We start from the raw sequence: 21,230 nt of genomic DNA on the forward strand, positions 1-21,230 counted from the left end.
GGAAGTCTTGCCAAAATGACTGACTGACTGTCCGGCTACATGGAAGAACTAAAATGTATGATGTTTGTTATGTTGTTGCTCGATGTTGTTAAATTAAAAAAAAAAACATTTTTTGCCTTTTGCAAACGCCAAAACAGTAATTGTGTGTATAGAGTAAAGCTAGACATTATTATGAAAATATAACATTTATCTATTCGCATAAATCATAAAATATTATAAATTTAAATAGGGGAAGTATTCTAAATAAAGAAGACTATAAAGTGAGTAAGATCGAAAAAAACCTTCATATACTTTTTTCCTTAAAACCCAACTTGGTCCTACAAAAAGTTAGCCAAACAATCAAAGGTCTGCCGTCAAACTAATGTTTCTAATGTTATTATACAGTATTGGGAGAACTTGTCTGTTGATAGCAAACCTGGTTCAGGCAGAAGGAATGATCCACATGATGTTTCTAAAGCCAATAAATAGAAAACATTTTCAAAAGAGCTCCCAACACATCCGGTAGGAAAGCAGTCAGGTTTGCTCAGTACTCGGACTATTGGTACGAAAAGTTAAAGCCAAAAACATACAAGTCCCAACAAATTTCATGACAGAAACTCTGCTAAAAAATTTATACAAAAAATATACCTGCTGACGAAACGTACGTATGTGAAATTCCGGGTCAATATGATTTAGTTCAAATATTTCTGTAAAATAGCCCTTTATTGACCAATCATTGAAATTGAATCAACAAAATCTGAAACGTAAAAAACATAATTAAATAGAATTAAACATTAACATTAAATAATTTTATCTGCTTAAAAAAATGCAGTCAATTTTGCGCACATTTTCTCATTTTGTAGCTGAAAATTTAAATATTTTTTATTTGAAAACAAAAAATATGTAAAAAATCATAAAATTTAAGATATTATTTATAAATGTTATGAATTGTAATCAATGAAATCAAATCATACTATTTATGTTGAAACCTTTTTCTGTGTACCTGTTGTAGTTGGGGTTACTTTCGATAATTGTTTTGAAATTGTCACTCTTCTTTGGAGTGATTCTAGAACTAGTTCTTTAATAAATGATTGTTGTTTGGAATAGTTTCCCAGCTTTACGAATGATCAAATATAAATGAGTTGGAATGGTTCTAAAAGGCTTCCATTTGAAAGACAGAATAATAAAAAATATTTTCAATTTCTAAAGAATTTTGATTTGGAGATCCTAATAATGCTTACAGTTATTATGAGCTGTTTGGAAACTAATATTTGGAATACAGCCGAAAATGATCATGAACAAAACTAATAAAAATTTTAGATAACCTTTTTCATCTTGTAACTGGATGGTTTTTCTACATTGTCTATTATCTATTGGTTTGATTAGACCTTTCACAATATGTGTCCTTTAATAGGTTGTTGGTTTGCCGAACCCGAATTTTGGTCTAACCTAAAACCGACTATTCGATCAAATTCCACTAATATGCAAAATTCATATCGAAGCTAAATTGGAAACATCTCCGGTTCCATCACATAGGTGCATGTTGTTAAAAGCAATTTATTAAATATTCAGTGGTGATTTTGACTAAGCTATTTCGATAATTAGGTATTTTTCAATACAACGAACATAAACGTTGAATGTACAGGATTAATTTAGAATTCTCGATTTTCTTACCATAATTGTCATCTGGTCACATTAGTTATGACCAGGGCAAGTTTTTCAAGCCCAAATAGAGAAATTTTTTTTTGTATTACAATAAAATTAGTTTGCAGCTTTAATTTATATTTTCCTGTGCAATGCACAGTGTGCATATCCATGCTTTTTTTCTGCGTATTTGTGAGCATATTTTACAGAATTTTTGAGCCTTTTTGATTTGATACCACCCTAAACTAATTTTAGACATTTAATATATTTGGTTAAACATGAAACGAGACCTTTGCCTCTTCTTTTTTTTCAAAAGAAATTGACAAAATTCAAACTTACACAAGGAACCAGTCAAAATTACAGTTAAATAAATGTAACAACATCCATTTTTCGATTACCTACTTCATAGATGTATGTAATAATTCACAAATATTATTATAGTTTGAATACATTGTTGTAATTAAATTTTACACACGCCCGATACTGATTGTTATTTAGAAAAAAAAAACAAAAAGAAAGAATTGCTGTAGCCAAAACAAATTGATTTACAATAAAAAAATAACTAAATACCTGGGCAACTTCCCTCCCTCGTTAGATACGTATTTGAGCCAAGTGGCGAACAGCAAGTGAACGACTGTGGCGAGCAATGGCGGATGAAAAACCAATTAAGCTTCTTGGTGGGCGTTGTTATAAATGTTTAATCACACACAATGGACGGATGAAAAATTCTTACTTTTACGGCATAATATTGTGCCGTTGCTGTTCGTTGTTGTTTTTTTTTTCTTACTGAACAATTATAAAATTGCTACAACAAAATTGAGATAAAATTAACAAAAATAAAAAAAACATTTCAAAAGTATTTTAATTTAACAATAAAATACACCAGCACTATACTACACTGCACTGTACTACATCATCAGCAACATGAGACACATGTTAAACGGATGATCAAAATGAAAATGATAAAAACAACTGAATTTTATTACAGAAAAAATAAAGAAAAATGGCACGAAACAAGACAAAATAAAATAAATGAACCTTTAATTCGTAAACCTTTTAGGGAGTGGACTTTCTCTTGAACTTCTTGAATAAAAATTGGAAAAACGTTAAACAAATGTAAACAACGAATAATTACAACAATAAAACCTTAAAGCAACAACCAATAATCGAATAAAAAAACATTTCCAAATCAACAACAAAAATAAAGAAAATTACAAAGAAATGGCGAAAAAAAGAAGATACAGTTAAAAAATGCTATAATTTAAACTTTTCGCAACACAAACCTTCAATTTCAGTTCGAACTATTGAGGTTTTCGGTTTTAGTTTTTGGGGCTGTAGATGACGAGGAGGTGGAACATCTCACACAAAAGATGCCCAAAATTAAATTGCAACAATAAAAATATACAAAGAAACAAAAAACAACAACTTACAAAATATTTATAACTTAAGGGCAACCCAGAAAATTTACAATGAATTGCTCATGTTTTTGCCAAATCGCTTAAAAACAAAAAAAAAAAAATTAAAAAAAATGGTAAACAGAAAATGTAGCATCTTTGCGAATTTTGTATTACGGCGAATGAGCAGAGGAGAAAAAAAATCGTAATTACAGGAATTTAACCAACTATCTGTGGTATCTACTCGACAACATCAGAAACATCTTAAAAAAAATTCCCTTTTTGTTTGTGGCCCTCTTAATAATGCGTGTAATACGGTTCGAACCACCGAACATAAATGAGGCCACTTGTACTCGTATTCGTACTTTACTTTTTGTACAATATTTAAACCTTTTTGCCATATTTTAGGCCTTTGTTGTTTTTCTCTGATTCCTTCCACCTTGTGCTAAAACAAAAGAAAACGATACAGTCAGTCACCTGTAATAAGTACATGAGATCCTTTAAACGGCCTTATCACCTGAAATTCTTTGGCTACATGCTGGAGCCGTCTGTCTAGGAGCAGTTGTATGTTTGTGTCCGTATAATTTGTTGTATGCGTTTGTGTTTAGGTTTTTATAAATCGAAAAATGCTTTTAATCAATAAGTGCGTGTGTGCCCAGGCTTCAACAGCATTTATTTAAGTGAAATTGCGAACAAGTGCATTTTGGTTGTCTTTATATTTATATTTATTTTTTATTTCATTCAGTTTTTTTTTTTTGCTCTAACATCTCATGCTTCGAGTGCATAATATCACGACTTATGAAACGTTGAAAATGCAACAAACTAAATAAATAATAAAATCATATACATATGTACATACTTACGACGAGCACAGCAATATTCTCTTGGGTTGCAATTCCATGTATCTTTTTCATACTTCATAATTTATGAAGCATCCATCATCATGTTGTACGTACATACATACTTATGTCTGTATCTGTATCGCGTTATAAAAGCAGTATTTATATATGGTATGTACGAGTGCTGATCAAAAACTATTAGCTTTAGATTTTTAAAATGTTCGCTCTTCACATTAGGGCTTGAGTAATTTCGTTGATATCTTTTAAAGCTCCTTTACACGATCATATTTTACGACACACATTTAGGTCAGTATATGTATATGATCGTGCAAAGGCACTTTTAGCAAATAACGCCCCGTGCAACGCCTCGATCACTTTGCCTTAAAAGTTGGTAAAATCATAGGATAAAAAGCTTTAAAATTTGAACAAAATTGAATTAAAAATCATTAAAATGAAACGCTCCAATCTAGTGTGTTTTTCCAAAAAAGCGAATAAACTAATAAGTGTTTAATTTGTTTGCAAAATTGAGGTAGATCTGAAACTTACATCAACAAATATTTTGCTGTAAACATAAGTATTTTGGAGAATAGTAAACTGATTTTTTTAATTCAATTAATATGCCTTCTGACCAGACTTTTAGATTAATCCTCCTACAAATGTACATATAAATATACTCGTAGGTATGTACGTATGAACTTGTAATAAGTATGCTGCACATTTTGCCTTTGAAACTTATGAAATTATCATCGTTAGTTTGTGTTACCTTTATCATCAGTCAGTAAGTCGTCGTCGTCGTCGTTCAGTCAGTTGATCTTTGCTAGTGGAATTGTGTATAGAGTAGAACTGTGATGAGTATGTATGCCTCCTGTACCTCCTAAATATGTATGTATGTTCATTTCTGTTGTTGCGATTCCTTTTTTTTAATGTACATTTTAAATGATTGCTTAAACTAAAAACTGTCTACTACTCGCTCCATTTAATGACTTTTTGCTATAAAACAGGAAATACTTAAAATTTTACAAAAATACAACATAATTTAATGATTATCTTATTTTTTATTTTGTTTTTTTTTGGATTTGATTATTCGAGTATTTGGTATTTATGTGTGTCCTTTGGGGACAACTATTTTCACTCACTCACTTGAATATAATTGGCGTTTTGTTATAAATTACAGAGGCACATGAAAAATTTAAAATTTTTACATGAAGAATTGTATCATTTTTGGGAAATGTATAAATTTATTCATTTATGGTACTTTTAGTAAATGATTTCAATATATAAATTCTTATAAAGTTAAAAAATAAGAAATATATTCATATATAAGTAAGATAACGTTTATTCATTCCTATCTACGGCCAACAAATCTAAATCATTGACAATTGTTAGAATCATAATACAATTACAATCATGGTATTACAATTTGCAATATAGAAAAACTCTTCATTTAGGAGATTTTTAATAACTACAATACAATTTTAGTTTACTTTACTATATACATATGTATTTGTAATAACAACCAATTTCCTATAAATATATTTTCTGAGTGTTGTTAAATTAAATTTTCTTTTTAAAAATCTATAATAAAAAACTTTTAATCAGACATTCTTTTTAAGCATTTTATAAAATTAGTCTTATTTTGACCGTAAGTTCATTAAAGTGTTGATTTTGACCAAAATGTAATATTCAAACCGTATGGAATATTTTTGCAAATTTTTATAAAAATCCGCTAATAAATCCATAATAATTCGTTACATTAATAATGTTCTTCACTCTTCGTTATCCCCATGTTGCAAATCAAAAAAGAATTAGTGTTTGTTTTCTACTTCTCTACACACTTTATTGATCTTTATTTTTTTAAAAAAAGTAGTATTATTACTACCTTTTTTTAAAAAGTAGTAAAAATACCACTTTTTTTAAAAAGGTAGTAAAAATACTACTTTTTTTAAAAAAAGGTAGTAAAAGTACTACTTTTTAAAAAAAGGTAGTAAAAATACTACTTTTTAAAAAAAGTAGTAGGAATACTACTATTTTAGAAAAAGTACTTTTAAAAAAGGTAGTAAAAATACCACTTTTTTTAAAAAAAGTAGTAGAAATACTATTTTAGAAAAAAGTAGTAGAAATACTACTATTTTAGAAAAAAGTAGTAGAAATACCACTTTTTTTAAAAAAAGTAGTAGAAATACCACTTTTTTTTAAAAAAGTAGTAGAAATATTATTAGAAGTATTATTATTAATATTATTACTACCTTTTTTTAAAAATAATACTTTTAAAAAAAAAAACAGTAGTAGGAATACTACTATTTTAGAAAAAAGTACTTTTAAAAAAAGGTAGTAAAAATACTACTTTTTTTAAAAAAAAGTAGTAGAAATACTACTATTTTATAAAAAAGTAGTAGAAATACTACTTTTTTAAAAAGTAGTAGAAATACCACGTTTTTTTTTAAAAAGTAGTAAAAATACTTCTATTTTAAAAGAAGTAGTAAAAATATTACTTTTTAAAAAAAGTAGTAAAATACTACTATTTTAGAAAAAAGTAATAGAAATACTACTTTTTTTAAAAAAGGTAGTAAAAATACTACTTTTTTAAAAAAAAAGTAGTAGAAATGCTACTTTTTTTAAAAAAAAAACTACTTTTTACTACTTTTTTTAAAAAAAGGTAGTAAAAAACAACTTTTTTAAAAACGTAGTAGAAATACCATTCTTTTTTAAAAAAAGTAGTAGAAATATTACTATTTTAAAAAAGTAGTAAAAATGCTACGTTTTAAGAAAAAGCAAGAAAATAATTTGAATGGTGTTTGAAAAGCAATCAGTATACATATTATATACCATGTCTAGTTAAGTATTTAAAATGTAATTTAAATAAAAAAAAATAAACGATAATTGCAATTAACGTTTTTTTCATTAAAAAATATACTTTTTTGAATTGATAAAATTGTCTTTTTATTATTTATTTATAACTCGTTAAGAAAATAGTTAACAATTTAATACAGTTTCATTTAAGTCATATTCTAACACTTAACATCTGTACGAGTGTGTGGCCAATTCGGACAAAAGAGCGCAACATAAGCACTTAATATTCAAAGATCGTATCAATACATAACGGCTCTTAAAGCTTTTTATTGTGTGGCATTGATTCACGAGCTAAAATAAAATACTGTTACTTGTGTACGTTACGCACATTAAATGTATATATGAACAATTTTATGATCCTTGTTGCATGACAAGAGAAGAAAAGATAAATAAAAATAAAAAGCTTAAAGGCATCTTTGTATGTGTGGTTTATAACAACAAAGAAATCAAGCTTTTCTTTACTTCATACATACACACACACATATATTGACATTCATACAAAATGATAGATATCGATTTACATTATTGGCTGCTCTTAAGAATTAAGCAACTTGTGTTTTTTCTCTTGCCTGCAATGCACTTACGTCATAAGGAGTGAGATCGAAAAATTCTTAACATACATATATGTTTATAAAAAAGAAACCACTAAACTTACAGCTTTAATTTTTTTTTTATTTGATTGAAATTATTATTACAATTTACAAAAAAAATTATTTTTATAGTTTTAATCACTAGTGATGAAATTTTGAACCTTTTTCGGAAACCCTTCCATTAACGTTTTTATAGTGCTTTCTGTCACTTTGCTCGAACATGTAGTCCATCTCCGTTTAAAATCTACCACACTTTTGGACACCTTTTTTGTACTCTTCAATTCTCTTTTAACAAGAGCCCAATATCTCTCCACTGGCCTTAGCTCCGGGCAGTTTGGAGGATTTGCCTCTCTTGGTACAAATACCACATTATTGTTCTTGTACCACTCAAGGGCTTGTTTGCCATAGTGACAGGATGCCAAGTCAGGCCAAAAATAAGTGGACACATTATGAAGTCTTATGAATGGAAGCAGCCTTTTTTGTAAACATTCCTTGATGTAAATTTCGGTATTTATAGAGCCCGTTGTAACAAATGAGTGGCTTCTTTTGCCGCAACTGCATATTGCTTGCCATACCAAGAACTTTCTGGGAAATTTTGTCTGCTTTTGGGTCCTAAACTTTTCTTCAACATTCCCTCGAGCATCAGCAACATAAAATTTTTGACCTGGAAGTTGCGAAAAATCTGCCAGAACATACGTTTCGTCATCCATTATGCAGCAAGAATATTTTTTTATAAAACTTGACTTCAATTTCCGTGCTCTGTTTTTGGCCTCTAAATTTTTAGTAGCGTTCCTGTCAGGAACTTTTTGAGCCTTGTATGTTTTTAAACCTGCATTAGCTTTAACTTTTCGTACCAAATAGTCCGAGCACTGAGCTAACCGGGCTGCTTTCCTACCGGATGTGTTGGGAGCTCTTTTGAAAATGCGTTCTATTTTTTTGGCTTTAGAAACATCATGTGGACCATTCCTTCTACCTGAACCAGGTTTTCTATCAACTGACAAGTTCTCCCGGTACTGTTTAATAACATTGGAAACAGTTTGACGGCAGACCTTTGTATGCTTGGCCAACTTTTTGTAAGACCAAGTTGGGTTTTGTTGAAAATATTTAATAATTTCAGTACGCACTTTTTTCTGGTCACTCATTTTAATCAGATTAACAAAAAAATTAATATAATTGACATTACACATAATAACTGACATGTTTTTCAAAGGTAACTTGATCAAAAAAAAATTCAAATAATACTTGGGTTAAAAAATGTAATGAAAAACGTGTGTTAAGAATTTTTCGATCTCACTCCTTAATAAGACTGGGCAAAAAAGAGCAAAACAAAGAAGGTGCTTAGTTCGCACTCAACAAACAAATTTCACACAAATCACTTAAAATGCTCCGCATCACAAAGTTCAATAAAAGTTTCCCCATGTAAAACGTGTTTAAAGGAAGATGCGTGCGCCATCCTCAATCCTTTAGTGAAAAATAAATGAAAGAAAAGAAATAGAAATAAAAAAAACTATTAAGCAACCAGCCGAATGCTTGTGTACTCATTTTTATTAGCCAATGGGTGAGTGATGACCATTTGGCCAATTGCTAAAATAAATAAAATGAAAAGACCATCATAAAACGAATAATGGACATAAAAGCAGTATCATCATTGTTGCAGGCTGTATTTCATCTTTGTTATTTTTTTTTTTTGGAGAGGATGGATTTTTCTTAACGGTCCGTGTGCCTGTGACAGAGCTACTCATTCATTCACTCACTCGTAGCAGTAGTTGTTGTTTTAGTTGTTGGATTTGCTTGTTTAAATGCTTGAATGGATGGATGAGTGTCAATAAATTTAATAAATGGCTGCTTAAGCTGTCATGCTCAACAGTTATGTGCCTATAAAATAATCAAACCGAAAACACAACAACGGCAACGGCAATAATAATATAAACTTTTTGATTTTATTGTGGCTTTAAGTAGCTGTTTATATTGGCAACAACAACAATGTTTGTTCCACACTTAAAGGCCAATCAAATTGTTAACAGATTTCACACTTGTTGCCTGAAATATTAATAATAATAATAACAATTTGCAATAGAAATTATTTATTTATAATCATGCAAACAATAAAGAAACTATTAATTATAATTAAAATAGTTAACAACAACAACAAAAATAACAATAAAACAAAATTAATAAAGTCTGACTTCATTCTACATAGAATTCCGAAACAAAATGCTCTTAAGCTTAGAAACGCCTTCATTTTCTCAAACCAAACTGTATGATTGTCAAAGACACCTTTCAATGTTTTTCTATGAATTGAATTCGATTTTCTTTGTTTTGTAGTTTTTTTTTATTGTATTTAATTGTTGTGATGGAGAGAAGTTTTTCAACTCATGTCGAGTTTCAGCAGCTGAACTTTAAATAAGCGCAAAATCGTGCTTCGTGCCACAAAGTAATGTATCACTTTACTTCAACGTAACAAATAGACAGACATTTAGTCATTCATTAAAATGTGCTACAAACAGTTACAACAGCACTACAACCGCTACAACAATAATAACAAACATATACATACATACATACATATATGTACATATCGTCACCCAAAATTCAAAATAACGTAACACCACTTCTCATAAGTTTATAGGAGAAGCAAAGAACGATATAAAATGAAAACTACTTGAGATATTGAAAAAAAAATTTAAATCTGAATTACAATTACACTAGAAATATACATATTTAAAAAAAAAACTAATTTTCTTCAAAGCTCACTTTATGCATGTGTCTTACGTTATTTTGTATTGTTGTTTTCTAAAACCAACATAAATTTGTATGAAAAAATAAAATTAAAAATTTAAATAAAATTATATTTTTTTTATTTTAAATAAAAGCAGTTATATTTTTTATGTTTTTTTTAATTACTAACAACTATGTATTTGAACTAAAAAAGTTACTTCATTAAATTTTGATTTATTAAAAAAATATTAGGAAACTAGCTAAAATAAGGTAAAATACTATTTATTAATTAATTGCTTACAACGTATACGTTATTTTGTTTATGATACTTGATGATGATACTTTGAATTTTTTTGAATTTTGGTTATAACTTGGTTATTTTTGATAGCAAAAGTTTAAAATTTTGTACATACTATGTAATATGATGTAGTGAATCGTAATCAATAATAAAATCAATTTTTAATTTTTTGATGATACGTTGTTTTGTATTTTAGGTGACGATATGTATGTATGTGTTTATTCCAACAAACAAAAAATAACAAACGTTTAACCATGATTTTGCATGTCTAATATTTATGTATGTATACATGTCTATCCCTCTGTCCGTCCGACTGTGTGTTCGGTTATGGCAGTTTGGCTTTAATATTTTGACCTTTTCTATTTGATTATAATTTGCATTTATTTTGCAGCAGACCAGCCAACAAGCGATTGAAAAATATTTTACAACAACATTAAAAAAATAACCATAAAATATTACTGAATTTGACATCTAATCATTAAAGACATGATTGTTTAACAATTGTCGGGGTTTTGATTTCTTCTACATACCCACCACCAACACCGACAGACACCACCCACCCCTAATACCTCTTATTTAATTTTTCAGTTTAATTGCACAATTTGTGTTGAGTTTTGGTTTTTGTTACTGTTTTCTGTTCTGTATTCTGTTTTGCATTTATTGTATTTTGACTTTTATTGAACAGTTTTTGTTCGTTTCTTTGCAAACAATTATGAATAAATATGCTTAAGTGACTTCAATTCAATTTATTTCATAAATTGTTGAAAATCGTTTATTAATCAGATATTATTGACTGGCTCATGATTATTACATTGAGCTTAATTTGTATTAAAGTTTAGTTTTTAATGTCATCATGAGTCATAAATAAATGAGCATAAATTAACTCTTGTATCTAACTATATATGTTGTATATATAAATATATAATCCTTTAGGGATCATATACATTGTTAATGCAAAAAGTATGATGTATCTAAAATTTCATTGACAACAAATATGAAACGCAATCCTGCATTTGATGTTTTTCTTTCTAGAAACCACAACAAGTTGTAAATGTGTGGAGTCCATTTTCACAAATTAAACAGGAGACCCAGAAAACTTTTCGAAATCGTTTGTATTAAATATTTTTGAAATCTGTTAATGCAGTTTTATTACTTATTTGATTTATAGTCATAAATACTCGCAGTTTAGAAGAAGTGCTTTGGCGATTTACACATTTTTTTGTGGACTTAGCTTATTTTCTTATATTTTTATTTTTTTTAATTTCTATCGTTTTTACTCTATTATATGGAGTAAAGTTTTTGATAACAAATAATTAAAACAAGGTTGGTTATTTTCAATTGCATTTGACTGAAATAATAATTTTGCAATGGACTTAACACTTTTGCACACCACAGTATATCAACGACAAAAGACAAATTAACTGTAAACCCTTTTTAAGCAAACGCTGAATTTTTATTCTATATTTATTCTTTTGTTTTGCTAAAATCTCAATTTTCATAAAAAGTGGACTTAGCACGTTTGTATACTAAGCTAACGATATGCAATATAAACTTGTATTTTCTGTCCATATAAAACATTAAATTATTCAATAAAGAGAAATGTCCCCAAAACTCTTTTTGTTAACAACTTTAAAATTAAATCTTCCCTATCAAGACTTTGGAATCTATAGTATCTATTGTTTTATTTTATATACATATTTATAATGCACTTACATACATACATCCATCCATACATATTCTTAACAGTTGGAGTTTTTCTCTTTGGTTTATTTGAGAAATACTACATACTATGTACATATTTACATTGATTGAGATCTCCCCTCTCTCTGTATTTAGTCGGTTGACAGTTAAATTTATACAATTGAAAATCAAAAATAATCTTAAGAATTCCTTAAAGAAAAACATACACAAAAACTATCAACAAAAATATACAAAAAAAAAAGATAAAATAACTGGACACACACCGCCCATATGGTAAACACTTGTCGTATCAATAAAAGTTTTACTACTACTCGCACACATACACACAATCACATTCATACATATGTATAAGCGGTATCCCAACAAACATTAACAAATGCAATATGCAAGAGGATCATTTGACCACCATCTCTTTATAGCAATTTACTAGTGAAATTACTAGAAAAAATAAATACAAAAATATAAAATAAAAAAATTCTGGAATTACTGCGGAGATGCGGAAATAAAATGTCAATATAAAATTCAATCAAGTTGTTTAACAATAACTGTAATTATGTATATGATTGCCGTAACCATAATATGTTTAAGTAGTTGCAATTCACATAATTGTAGCATTCATATATATGATTATGGCAACTATTTTTATATTGTGTTGTTCTTGGATACTCTGAGAACAACATGATATGATATAATATTTGATCATGAACATGATTGTCATAAACATAAATTTATGTACTACAATTATATATATGATAGCTGCTGTCATATATATTATTGCTACAATCATTTGAATGGTAACTTCTTATTAATAACTTCACATTATAATAGTTACTACACCATTTCTAGTTGAAATTGAGAAAATACAAATTGATATTGAGAAAATATTGGTGCAAATTAAAATCAAGAAATTCAAATTAATTTTGAAAAATAACAAATTATAATTCAGAAATGCAAATAAATATCAAGAAAAAACAAATTCAAATTAAGAAATCCAAACTAATAGTACGATATTATATATTAAACAACTAAAAATTTATTTTCCTGAACTATTTTCGGAAGTTGGCTATGGCTAATTATGGTCCGGTCTATATGAAACTTATTACTGTTGAATTTTATGTGGATACCAACATTTTTAAAAGATTTATGTTCGTTAAAGTCGGGAGCGGGCCTTATATGAACCATTCATCTTAAAGTAAAGTGACTTGACTTTCGTATATATAAAACTAATTTGGAGCGAAATTTGTGTAGATACCTATATAAATTAAGCAGCTATGATCGATAAAGTCCAATTTCGGGAGGACATTTGTATGGGGGCTAGATGAAATAATTTACCGATTTCAATAGGCTTTGTCCTTGGGCTGAAAAAAATGTATGTTGATCGAAATATCTCCAAATTGCGACCTGTAATTTGTCCACAAGGTTTACATGGAGAACCAGCCAGACGGACGGATGGATGGACATCGTTTAATCGACTCAGAATTATTCTGATATGGAGGTATAGGTTATAAAAACACAATTGGAATTGAGAAAATAGAAAATTTCATGAGGTTCTCTCTCAACATGAATATTGATTTCGATTTCTAAATTTGAATAGGAGTTTTCTTAATATTAAATAGGATTTCTAAATTTCAGTTTGTATTTTCTAAATATTAATTACGATTTCTCAATTTCAATTAGATGTTTTTGAATTAGCTATTGTGAATTTCAATTTGTTTTTTCTCAATATTAATTTTAATTTTTCAATCTCAACATGAAATGGTGTAGTTGCAAGGTCTATTTATTGTAAGTTCAACTTGAATACCTCTCTAAGTAACGATATATGTATGCAGAAAATGTAAACTGTGTAACTTCAATAAAGTATTAAATTACTTTCTTGAAAAACATAAACATTTTTCAAAAATGTTATTAAGGTGAACTAGATTATTAGAAAACAGTCCACTAGGCATATGTGGTTAAAGTTTTAGCCAAATCCAATAATAATAAGAGGTGAAAACAGTTTCAAAGTTTCCGAACTGTTTCAAATTTTCCGTAAATTGTAAAGACATGGGCGCATATTCATAAACGATCACCAAGTGTTAACTTTTTTAAGTACCTATTTAAGTTATTCACAATTGGTTACTTTCAGCACAATTAGTTAGCACTTAATCATGAGTAAAGTTGTAACTAAATGGCAACTAACTAATACATTAAAAAAACAGCTGATTGAAAATAATCTAGAGATGTGTTTTTTTTGTCAACAACATTCTATTGAAAAATTTAATTTTACATGCCCTTATTTTAATTGATATACATACAAACTATAACTATAAATTTTGTATGTACTTTTTAGAGAACAAAAATAGTTTTTTAATAGCTTTATAAGCCTTTTAATTAATTACAGTATATATCGATCAAAATATTATCGACATTTTGTTTTCTCTACATGTCAAAGCAGTAACTATAAATTGTGAATAAGATCTACAATTATCTATGAACTATTTTTTAGTTTCTGTTTTACTAGTTCCGACTTTAGTTATAATTTATGAATATGCGCCATGGAGTTCTGGCCAAACATACACTGAACGATGTATGATGACTTTGAACTGTGATGTTGTTGGATACCTGATTGCGACTGGATCTAGTAATCATACTAACTAGCATCTAGTCATGATCATGTTTCTCGATCTCTTAGAGCGATGAGGTCCTATCAAAACGCAATCATGTCGATTCTCATATGATGAGATTCGATAAGTAATTGCTTGTTACTGAAGATGATCTAAATCAGAAAAGAATTTATCGTGAAAGAATTTCTATATAAAAAATTCCCAATACTGGCTCTAAGGTGTGTGTCATTGTTTGCTGGGATGATTTTGGACATGTGAGTAGATATACTGTGCAGTGCAGGCAATGCATACTTTTTACTACAGGGAAATCACAGCAAGCTGTCATTTTAATCTGTTTTTTTTTTCTTTAAACATTTTTTTTGTCTTATACATCGTCATTATCATCCTCACTTTATATAAGTTTTATTGTGTGTTTGCGTATGAGTGTTAGTTGTATGTATTTTGAACATTATGGCTTTGATTTTATATAAAATTCGACATTTAAAGTCATGTGTGTGCGATGGAAATAAAAAGATGAAAAAATACAATCAAAGATGATGCTGGCTGGTTTGTTGGTTGATGGCCAACTTGGCTGGAAATACTTAGCTGGCTTGTTAGTTGGATGGTTGGCTGGTTGGCTGACTGGTGGTGGTAATGCTCAAATTGATAATGCAATGCTTATGATGAAAATGATGCTGCTGCTTATGATGATGGTGATGATCGGATTGTATTCGTTTGAATTGGGATGTGTTGAGGGGATGGTTGGTTGGTTGGCTGGTTGGCTGGTTGATGACAATAAAAGTACTGTTGTGTCAACGGTATGCCGCAGTGTTGAAACCCATTTGTGCAACATACTTTCATCCTAAATGGTTTTGGCCAATACGTAAAAATTTCTGAATAATGAAAAGAATGTCTAAATATGGTTGCTTGGGGTATATGTAGTAAAAACAAGCAGACTACAATTGTTTTTGCTGTCCGCACAATAGCCATACATACGTACATACGTACGCACTCGTACGTACGTACGTCTGCACAAAATTCATCATCAATAAGAAATGTTTATGCGTATTGTTTTGTTGTTCATACGTTTGTTTGTAAGTGTTTCTTATATTTTTTCTATTTATTTTGAACGATGCTTTCAAAGATTGTGTCAAGTAACAGACTTTTATGGGGGGATAGAAATCATAGACATAGCGGCAGACAGCTAGACTTTACTAAATAAGGACTGCAAAAACAACAAGCACAACAGCAACAAAAGAAAAATGAAATAAATAAAATCATAGAAATCAATCTCCACCAAATAAATCTTGATTATGATTATTTCAAGCGAAAAAATGAAGAATTTCAAATACTCAATACAACAGTTAAATGAAAAATATGTATGAATGTATTTCTTACTTATTTTTTTTTCTACTCAATGGTTTGTTTACGTTTTCTTCAGTTCGATTCATTTAAACTGAAATAAGCCTCAAGTCAAAAGTTAATTTCCTACAAATTTAACAGCCAACAAGCCATCCAGCCAGCCAGCCAGCTAAGAGAAGCTAAAGAAACCAACAAACAGATGTCAGTCCATCATGTCAAGTAATGTTTAATATTTGACACTCACTGTAGCGAATTGTGAATTGCGAATCCTTGATCAGCACCACCTTTAATGGGAACATGAATTTGAACTTAAACACAACATCAACAACAACACAACATGAACTCCAGCGTTCCAGCAACTCTGAGACGCTGGCCGCAGCGATGACGACTGCATCAACTACAAAATGTGTACAATACGAAAAAGTGAAAGTCTACAAGCGAAAATAAAAATGAAAAAGAAAAAATGCAAGGATGGAGATGGCCAGGGTTATTGCAAACGAAAATTATTGTATCGCAACGTGTATTAAATTAAGTGTGATACCAATATAATTTACTTTTTTCGCTTGGCTAAGAATGAGTTGTTGTAGGCGCGGTTGCATAGTCTTCGAACGAACACACCAACACCAACAAACAGTTTTACAACTGAAGGTGATCATCATTATTAACAGCGCAAAACCCATCAAGGGTCGTTCGTTATTAAGCCGATCATGAATGATGGCTGACCGAAAAATAATAAATAAGTGAATGTCTTCTTTCTCTTGCAGCAGAAGAAGCGTCTTCACAAAATCATCAAGGTTATTAAAACTAAAACCTGCGGTTACACATTTTTTATAATTTTTTTTTGTTAAACACAACAACAAATCAGATGACAATATTTTAAGTATCCTTTTTCATCATTTTCTGGCATTAAAACTAAAACCTAAATTAAAATAACAATATTAATTCATTAATTCATGCATATGCATGATGCACGATGCAACCAACCGACCATCCAAAAATCGAATAGCAGGGAAGCCCTACGCTACCAAAATTAAAATACTGGAGGGAGAATATTGAATAAAAAATGAAATAAGTTCAAAAACATGTCACAAAAGCTCAAGTTCAGGTTCAGTTTAAAACAAACAAACAAAAAACATACAAATATTTATTGTTCACATCCATTCACACTCACTCACACATGAAGATGCTTCTGCTGTTGATGTTGCAGTTGCAGTTGTTGCTCCAGTAAACCAATAAAACAACAATTAATACTCTGTGGCAGGCCTCGAAAAACCATTAAGGAGTTGATTAATGTGTGCTTAACACAAAATAAAATCACAAGGAATAAATTTTACACAAACAGTTGTAAAAGAAACAGACACACACACTCACATTGAACACAAAGTCGGTCAGCAAAAGAAGATGGTGAAGACGACGACGAAAGAGAAGTTAAATAAAAACTAAAACAATAACAAAAACATCAATGTTAAATGTTTTAAAAATGATACATACTTGAAAGGTGAATGTTAAAAACAAAGTGACGCTTTTATGATGCAACAACTCCGTTCATTCTACCAAACGATAATTAAAGGTCCCTGCCGATCTTGCTGTTTGTGTGTTACACAGGAACCGTAGAAAAGTTTTATTGTGTGCGTGTGTAAAAGGGTTTGTTTTTCTTGATTATCATGCAGGTGGATGTGTGTATCGATCGTTGTATTCTTTTAATTTAATCAAATTACAATAATTATAAATAGAGTTTCTACGGTGTGTCTAAAATCATAATTAAATCTGTGTGCAAGGGGATCGAATATAATGAGAATATGGCTGGAAAAATTATAAAAAAAATACAATATTTAATTTATTTCATATTAAAAGAGTCATAAATAATACAATATTAATTGTTAAGGTCTGTCCTAAGTCTGTCTCTGTGATAGCTACATAGTATGTAATTTTATGTAAACTCTACGAAGCTTTGTGCTTCGAACTTTGATAAAAAAAAAACATTTTATTATGTACTTTATAAAGAGTTTGTAGGAATTAATGCCAATTGTAAGAGATAAAAAAAACATCTAACTAAAATCATGCCAAAACCAGACAGATGTATAAATAATTTGGATCCTTAGAAATATAGAAGTCGTAGAGAAGTAATCGCCATTGCAAATCAGCAAAATCAGTTTATATATGTCACATATACCTGCGCAGGCTCGGTCAACCATTTGGTGGAGAAAAAAATTAATTTTTTTTTACATTTTCCTTTTTTTCCCTTTTTTATATGACAACTTTTCGATTTGAGGGGGAAATTCCTTTTTCAATTTGTTATTATATCTCGGTTACATTATATAGACAATAATACATCAAATGAAAGGTATTTCAAAGGCCTGCCAAATAGTATAGCATAGAAATTGTGATCAAAAATGTGCTAATTACGGTGAAAGTATTTTGTAACACGACTTTTTGAAGAAAAATTTTGAATAAAACTTATATAATTATAGCCAAAGAGAACATAATTATCATTCAAATGCATCTTAGAGATACACAACACCTAAATTCTTTTAATTTTTCCAAAAATTAAAATCGCTAAAAAAATCAAGAGTTTTTTAAAATGGAAATGTCCAAATGACTGTAAAAAGTATGTATTTAAAGAATATGATCAACATCGGAAGACCCAAGGCCAATTTGTTTGTGATGTCTTATGGAATTCATGATATATTTATATCCTACACCACATAGTGGGGAAAATATTGTCCCAACACCCACCTTAATGTATACCAATCTGCTCTGGATCAGATTGAATCGATTAAGCAATGTCCGTTCGTTCGTCCGTACGTCCATGTAAACCATGTAATTCGACAAAATTTGGCAGAAACTTTTCTATTGCCCCAAGGATTAATTCTATTGAATTTGATAGTAATCGATGTATTATTTCTCCTGGCCCCCAAACAACTGCCCTATCGGAAAATACTTAAGCTCTCATAAATATCTTAATTATATAGATATCCAAACCAAATTCAACACAAATAGGTTTTATATAAGCCGAACTTGCACTACCAAATTTAGTACCGATCGGTCCATTATTGACCATAGCTCCCATATAAGGAACACTCTTGAAACTTTCATTAACGATCGGTTCATAATTAGTCATAGCTCCCATTTAAGAATCTCTTCCGAAAATCACTTTAACGAGCATAAGTCTCGTAAAAATATTGGCATTCAAATTAAATTCAATACAAATAAGTTATATACATACATACTTATATACAAAAGTTATGTCACCAAATTTTATAATGATCGTTTCATAATTAGTCATAGCTCATTACATGGTCCGGCTTGACCGACTATACTTTATTATGACTGACTTATTTAATTCATGTTCATTTATAAATTTCTTAAATTTCTTAAAATTCATTAAATTAAAATCCGTGTCAATAAACTCTTTACTTACTTACGCTCAACCCTTAAGTTTATAAAACCCGTAACAACTTGTTATGTAGTTTAAAACAAGCAAGGCGAAAGTATTCATTTTTCGCAATCAAAAATTTAAAACTAAAAAAAAGAACAGCTCAAAAATAGTAAAACCTTATGTATAAATATCTAAGAATTGCAATATTTAGCCCGAGTAACCATAACAGTTAACAGATGAATTTAGGATACAATAGACATGGCTTGATCAAATCAATTGGACATCAATGTAACATAAATTTAAACATATAATCGAACAATTACCGTTGTTTTATTTTTACTTTGGCCTTAACTTAAGCTCAACAGAAGAGCTAACTTGCAAGAAACCCACAACAAAAATCACAATTTGTTGGCAAAAGAAAGAAAGATAGAAAGAAGAGAAAACAAATAACAAACTTAAACAGAGATGATGCTGCTGCAGCTACAAACACGCCTTTTACCAAAGAAAGCAACCACCACCAACCACACTATATGCTGATCAAAACGCATCAAACTTGTAGTATGAGGTGAGATAAATTTTCATTGAGCAGGTGCAGCAGCAGTAGCAGCAGCATTATTTTAAATCAAACCCGAGAAATGTTTACAATGTTCAGTTCGAATCGATGGCTTTGAATATTTGCTGCTGCTGCTGCCGCTGGCTTTGTTTTTGTTGTTGCTGTTGTACATTGTTGGTATTTTGCTAAAGCAACCAGGTTTTGTATTGGTGGCTGGGTATTTTGTAGCTTAATTCGCCGCGTGTTCGATCTGTGATTGCATGCGGCGAATTGGTTTCGTGCGCTGATCGAACCTGTATCCATCCATCCGTCTGTGTTGGCCACAATATGCAGGTTGTGTTTAAAGCGCGCAAAGTGGTTTTCAGTTGTTAACGGCTCGCCACAAGGCTAACAACAACAAGCTCTGTTTTTGCTTTCTTGTCTTGTCTTGAGCACGAGATTTCATTTGATTTTTGTGTTTTGTTTACTACGGAACGTGATTTTCCAGTTAAGATCATTTCGATCTCTAATATTGTTGTTTATTGTTATTTTGATTGTTATTATTTACTCTTCTATTCTATTTCTTGTTGCCTCTTGTAACATTCACCAATTCAAAGTGTTTTTCACCAAAAATAGTTGCAGTTTTTGTTTAACAAAAAAATATATATTTAATGTTTACAATTAAATTTTGCAACAATTAAACAAAAAATATAAAATAAAGTTACAATACTCTACTGTACATACAAATGTGTAATTAAAAACAAACAAAGTGTTTTGTGTTTAAAAAAGAATTTCTGAAAATGAATTTCATGAAATTCAAGGAGCCTTAAAAAGCTCACAAAAGAAAAATAATTAAAGTTTTTAAGAATAAAGAAAAAAAAGAAAACAAAATGTTGTTTTTAATTTAAACAGAGAATAAAATAAAACATCCTTAAAAAATAAATTTAAAACAGCCTCCTCAAAATAAAACAAGTTAAGTGAAAATAAGTGAAAAACTCAACAGAAATAACAGAAATAAAATGGATACCGCCAGCACATTTTCAATATCCTACGCAGATTGGTTAACAGAGCCACGGTAAAAAACAAAATCATTCAAATGATTACTCTATGTATTAATTATATTTTATACAAAAATATATTCCAATATTAAACTTATGTGTGTATTTTCCGTCGATTTTAGTACAAAAATAAAAAAAACTAAAATGAGGATAAAAGAAGTATAAGGTGTTAACTCAAATTCCATGATTATTTTTATTTAATAATAATTTTATATCACAGACTTTTTTTCTTTGGTATTTCCATATTAATTGATTTTAACAAAAAAAAAAATTTCACTTTTTGGTAAAACGAAAGAAAAAAGTT

The 21,230-nt window shown here is 29.4% G+C and overlaps 1 protein-coding gene across 5 annotated transcripts in view; it reads left to right on the plus strand.

Annotated features, from left to right (window-relative positions):
• grh (grainy head) overlaps positions 1–21,230 on the plus strand; it is a 187,544-nt gene that overhangs the window by 82,086 nt on the left and 84,228 nt on the right. Inside the window, exon 1 of one of the 5 annotated variants that reach the window (XM_065510830.1) lies at positions 20,579–20,943. The exons of the other annotated variants lie outside the window; for them this stretch is intronic. Coding sequence (XP_065366902.1) covers positions 20,888–20,943 — 56 coding nt within the window. The 5' untranslated portion in view covers positions 20,579–20,887. Of the gene's footprint in view, positions 1–20,578; positions 20,944–21,230 lie in introns of those variants that run through there. 5 annotated transcript variants of the gene reach the window in all.

Source organism: Calliphora vicina, chromosome 5 (genome assembly GCF_958450345.1).
Source record: "Calliphora vicina chromosome 5, idCalVici1.1, whole genome shotgun sequence".
Taxonomy (NCBI): Eukaryota; Metazoa; Arthropoda; class Insecta; order Diptera; family Calliphoridae; genus Calliphora; species Calliphora vicina.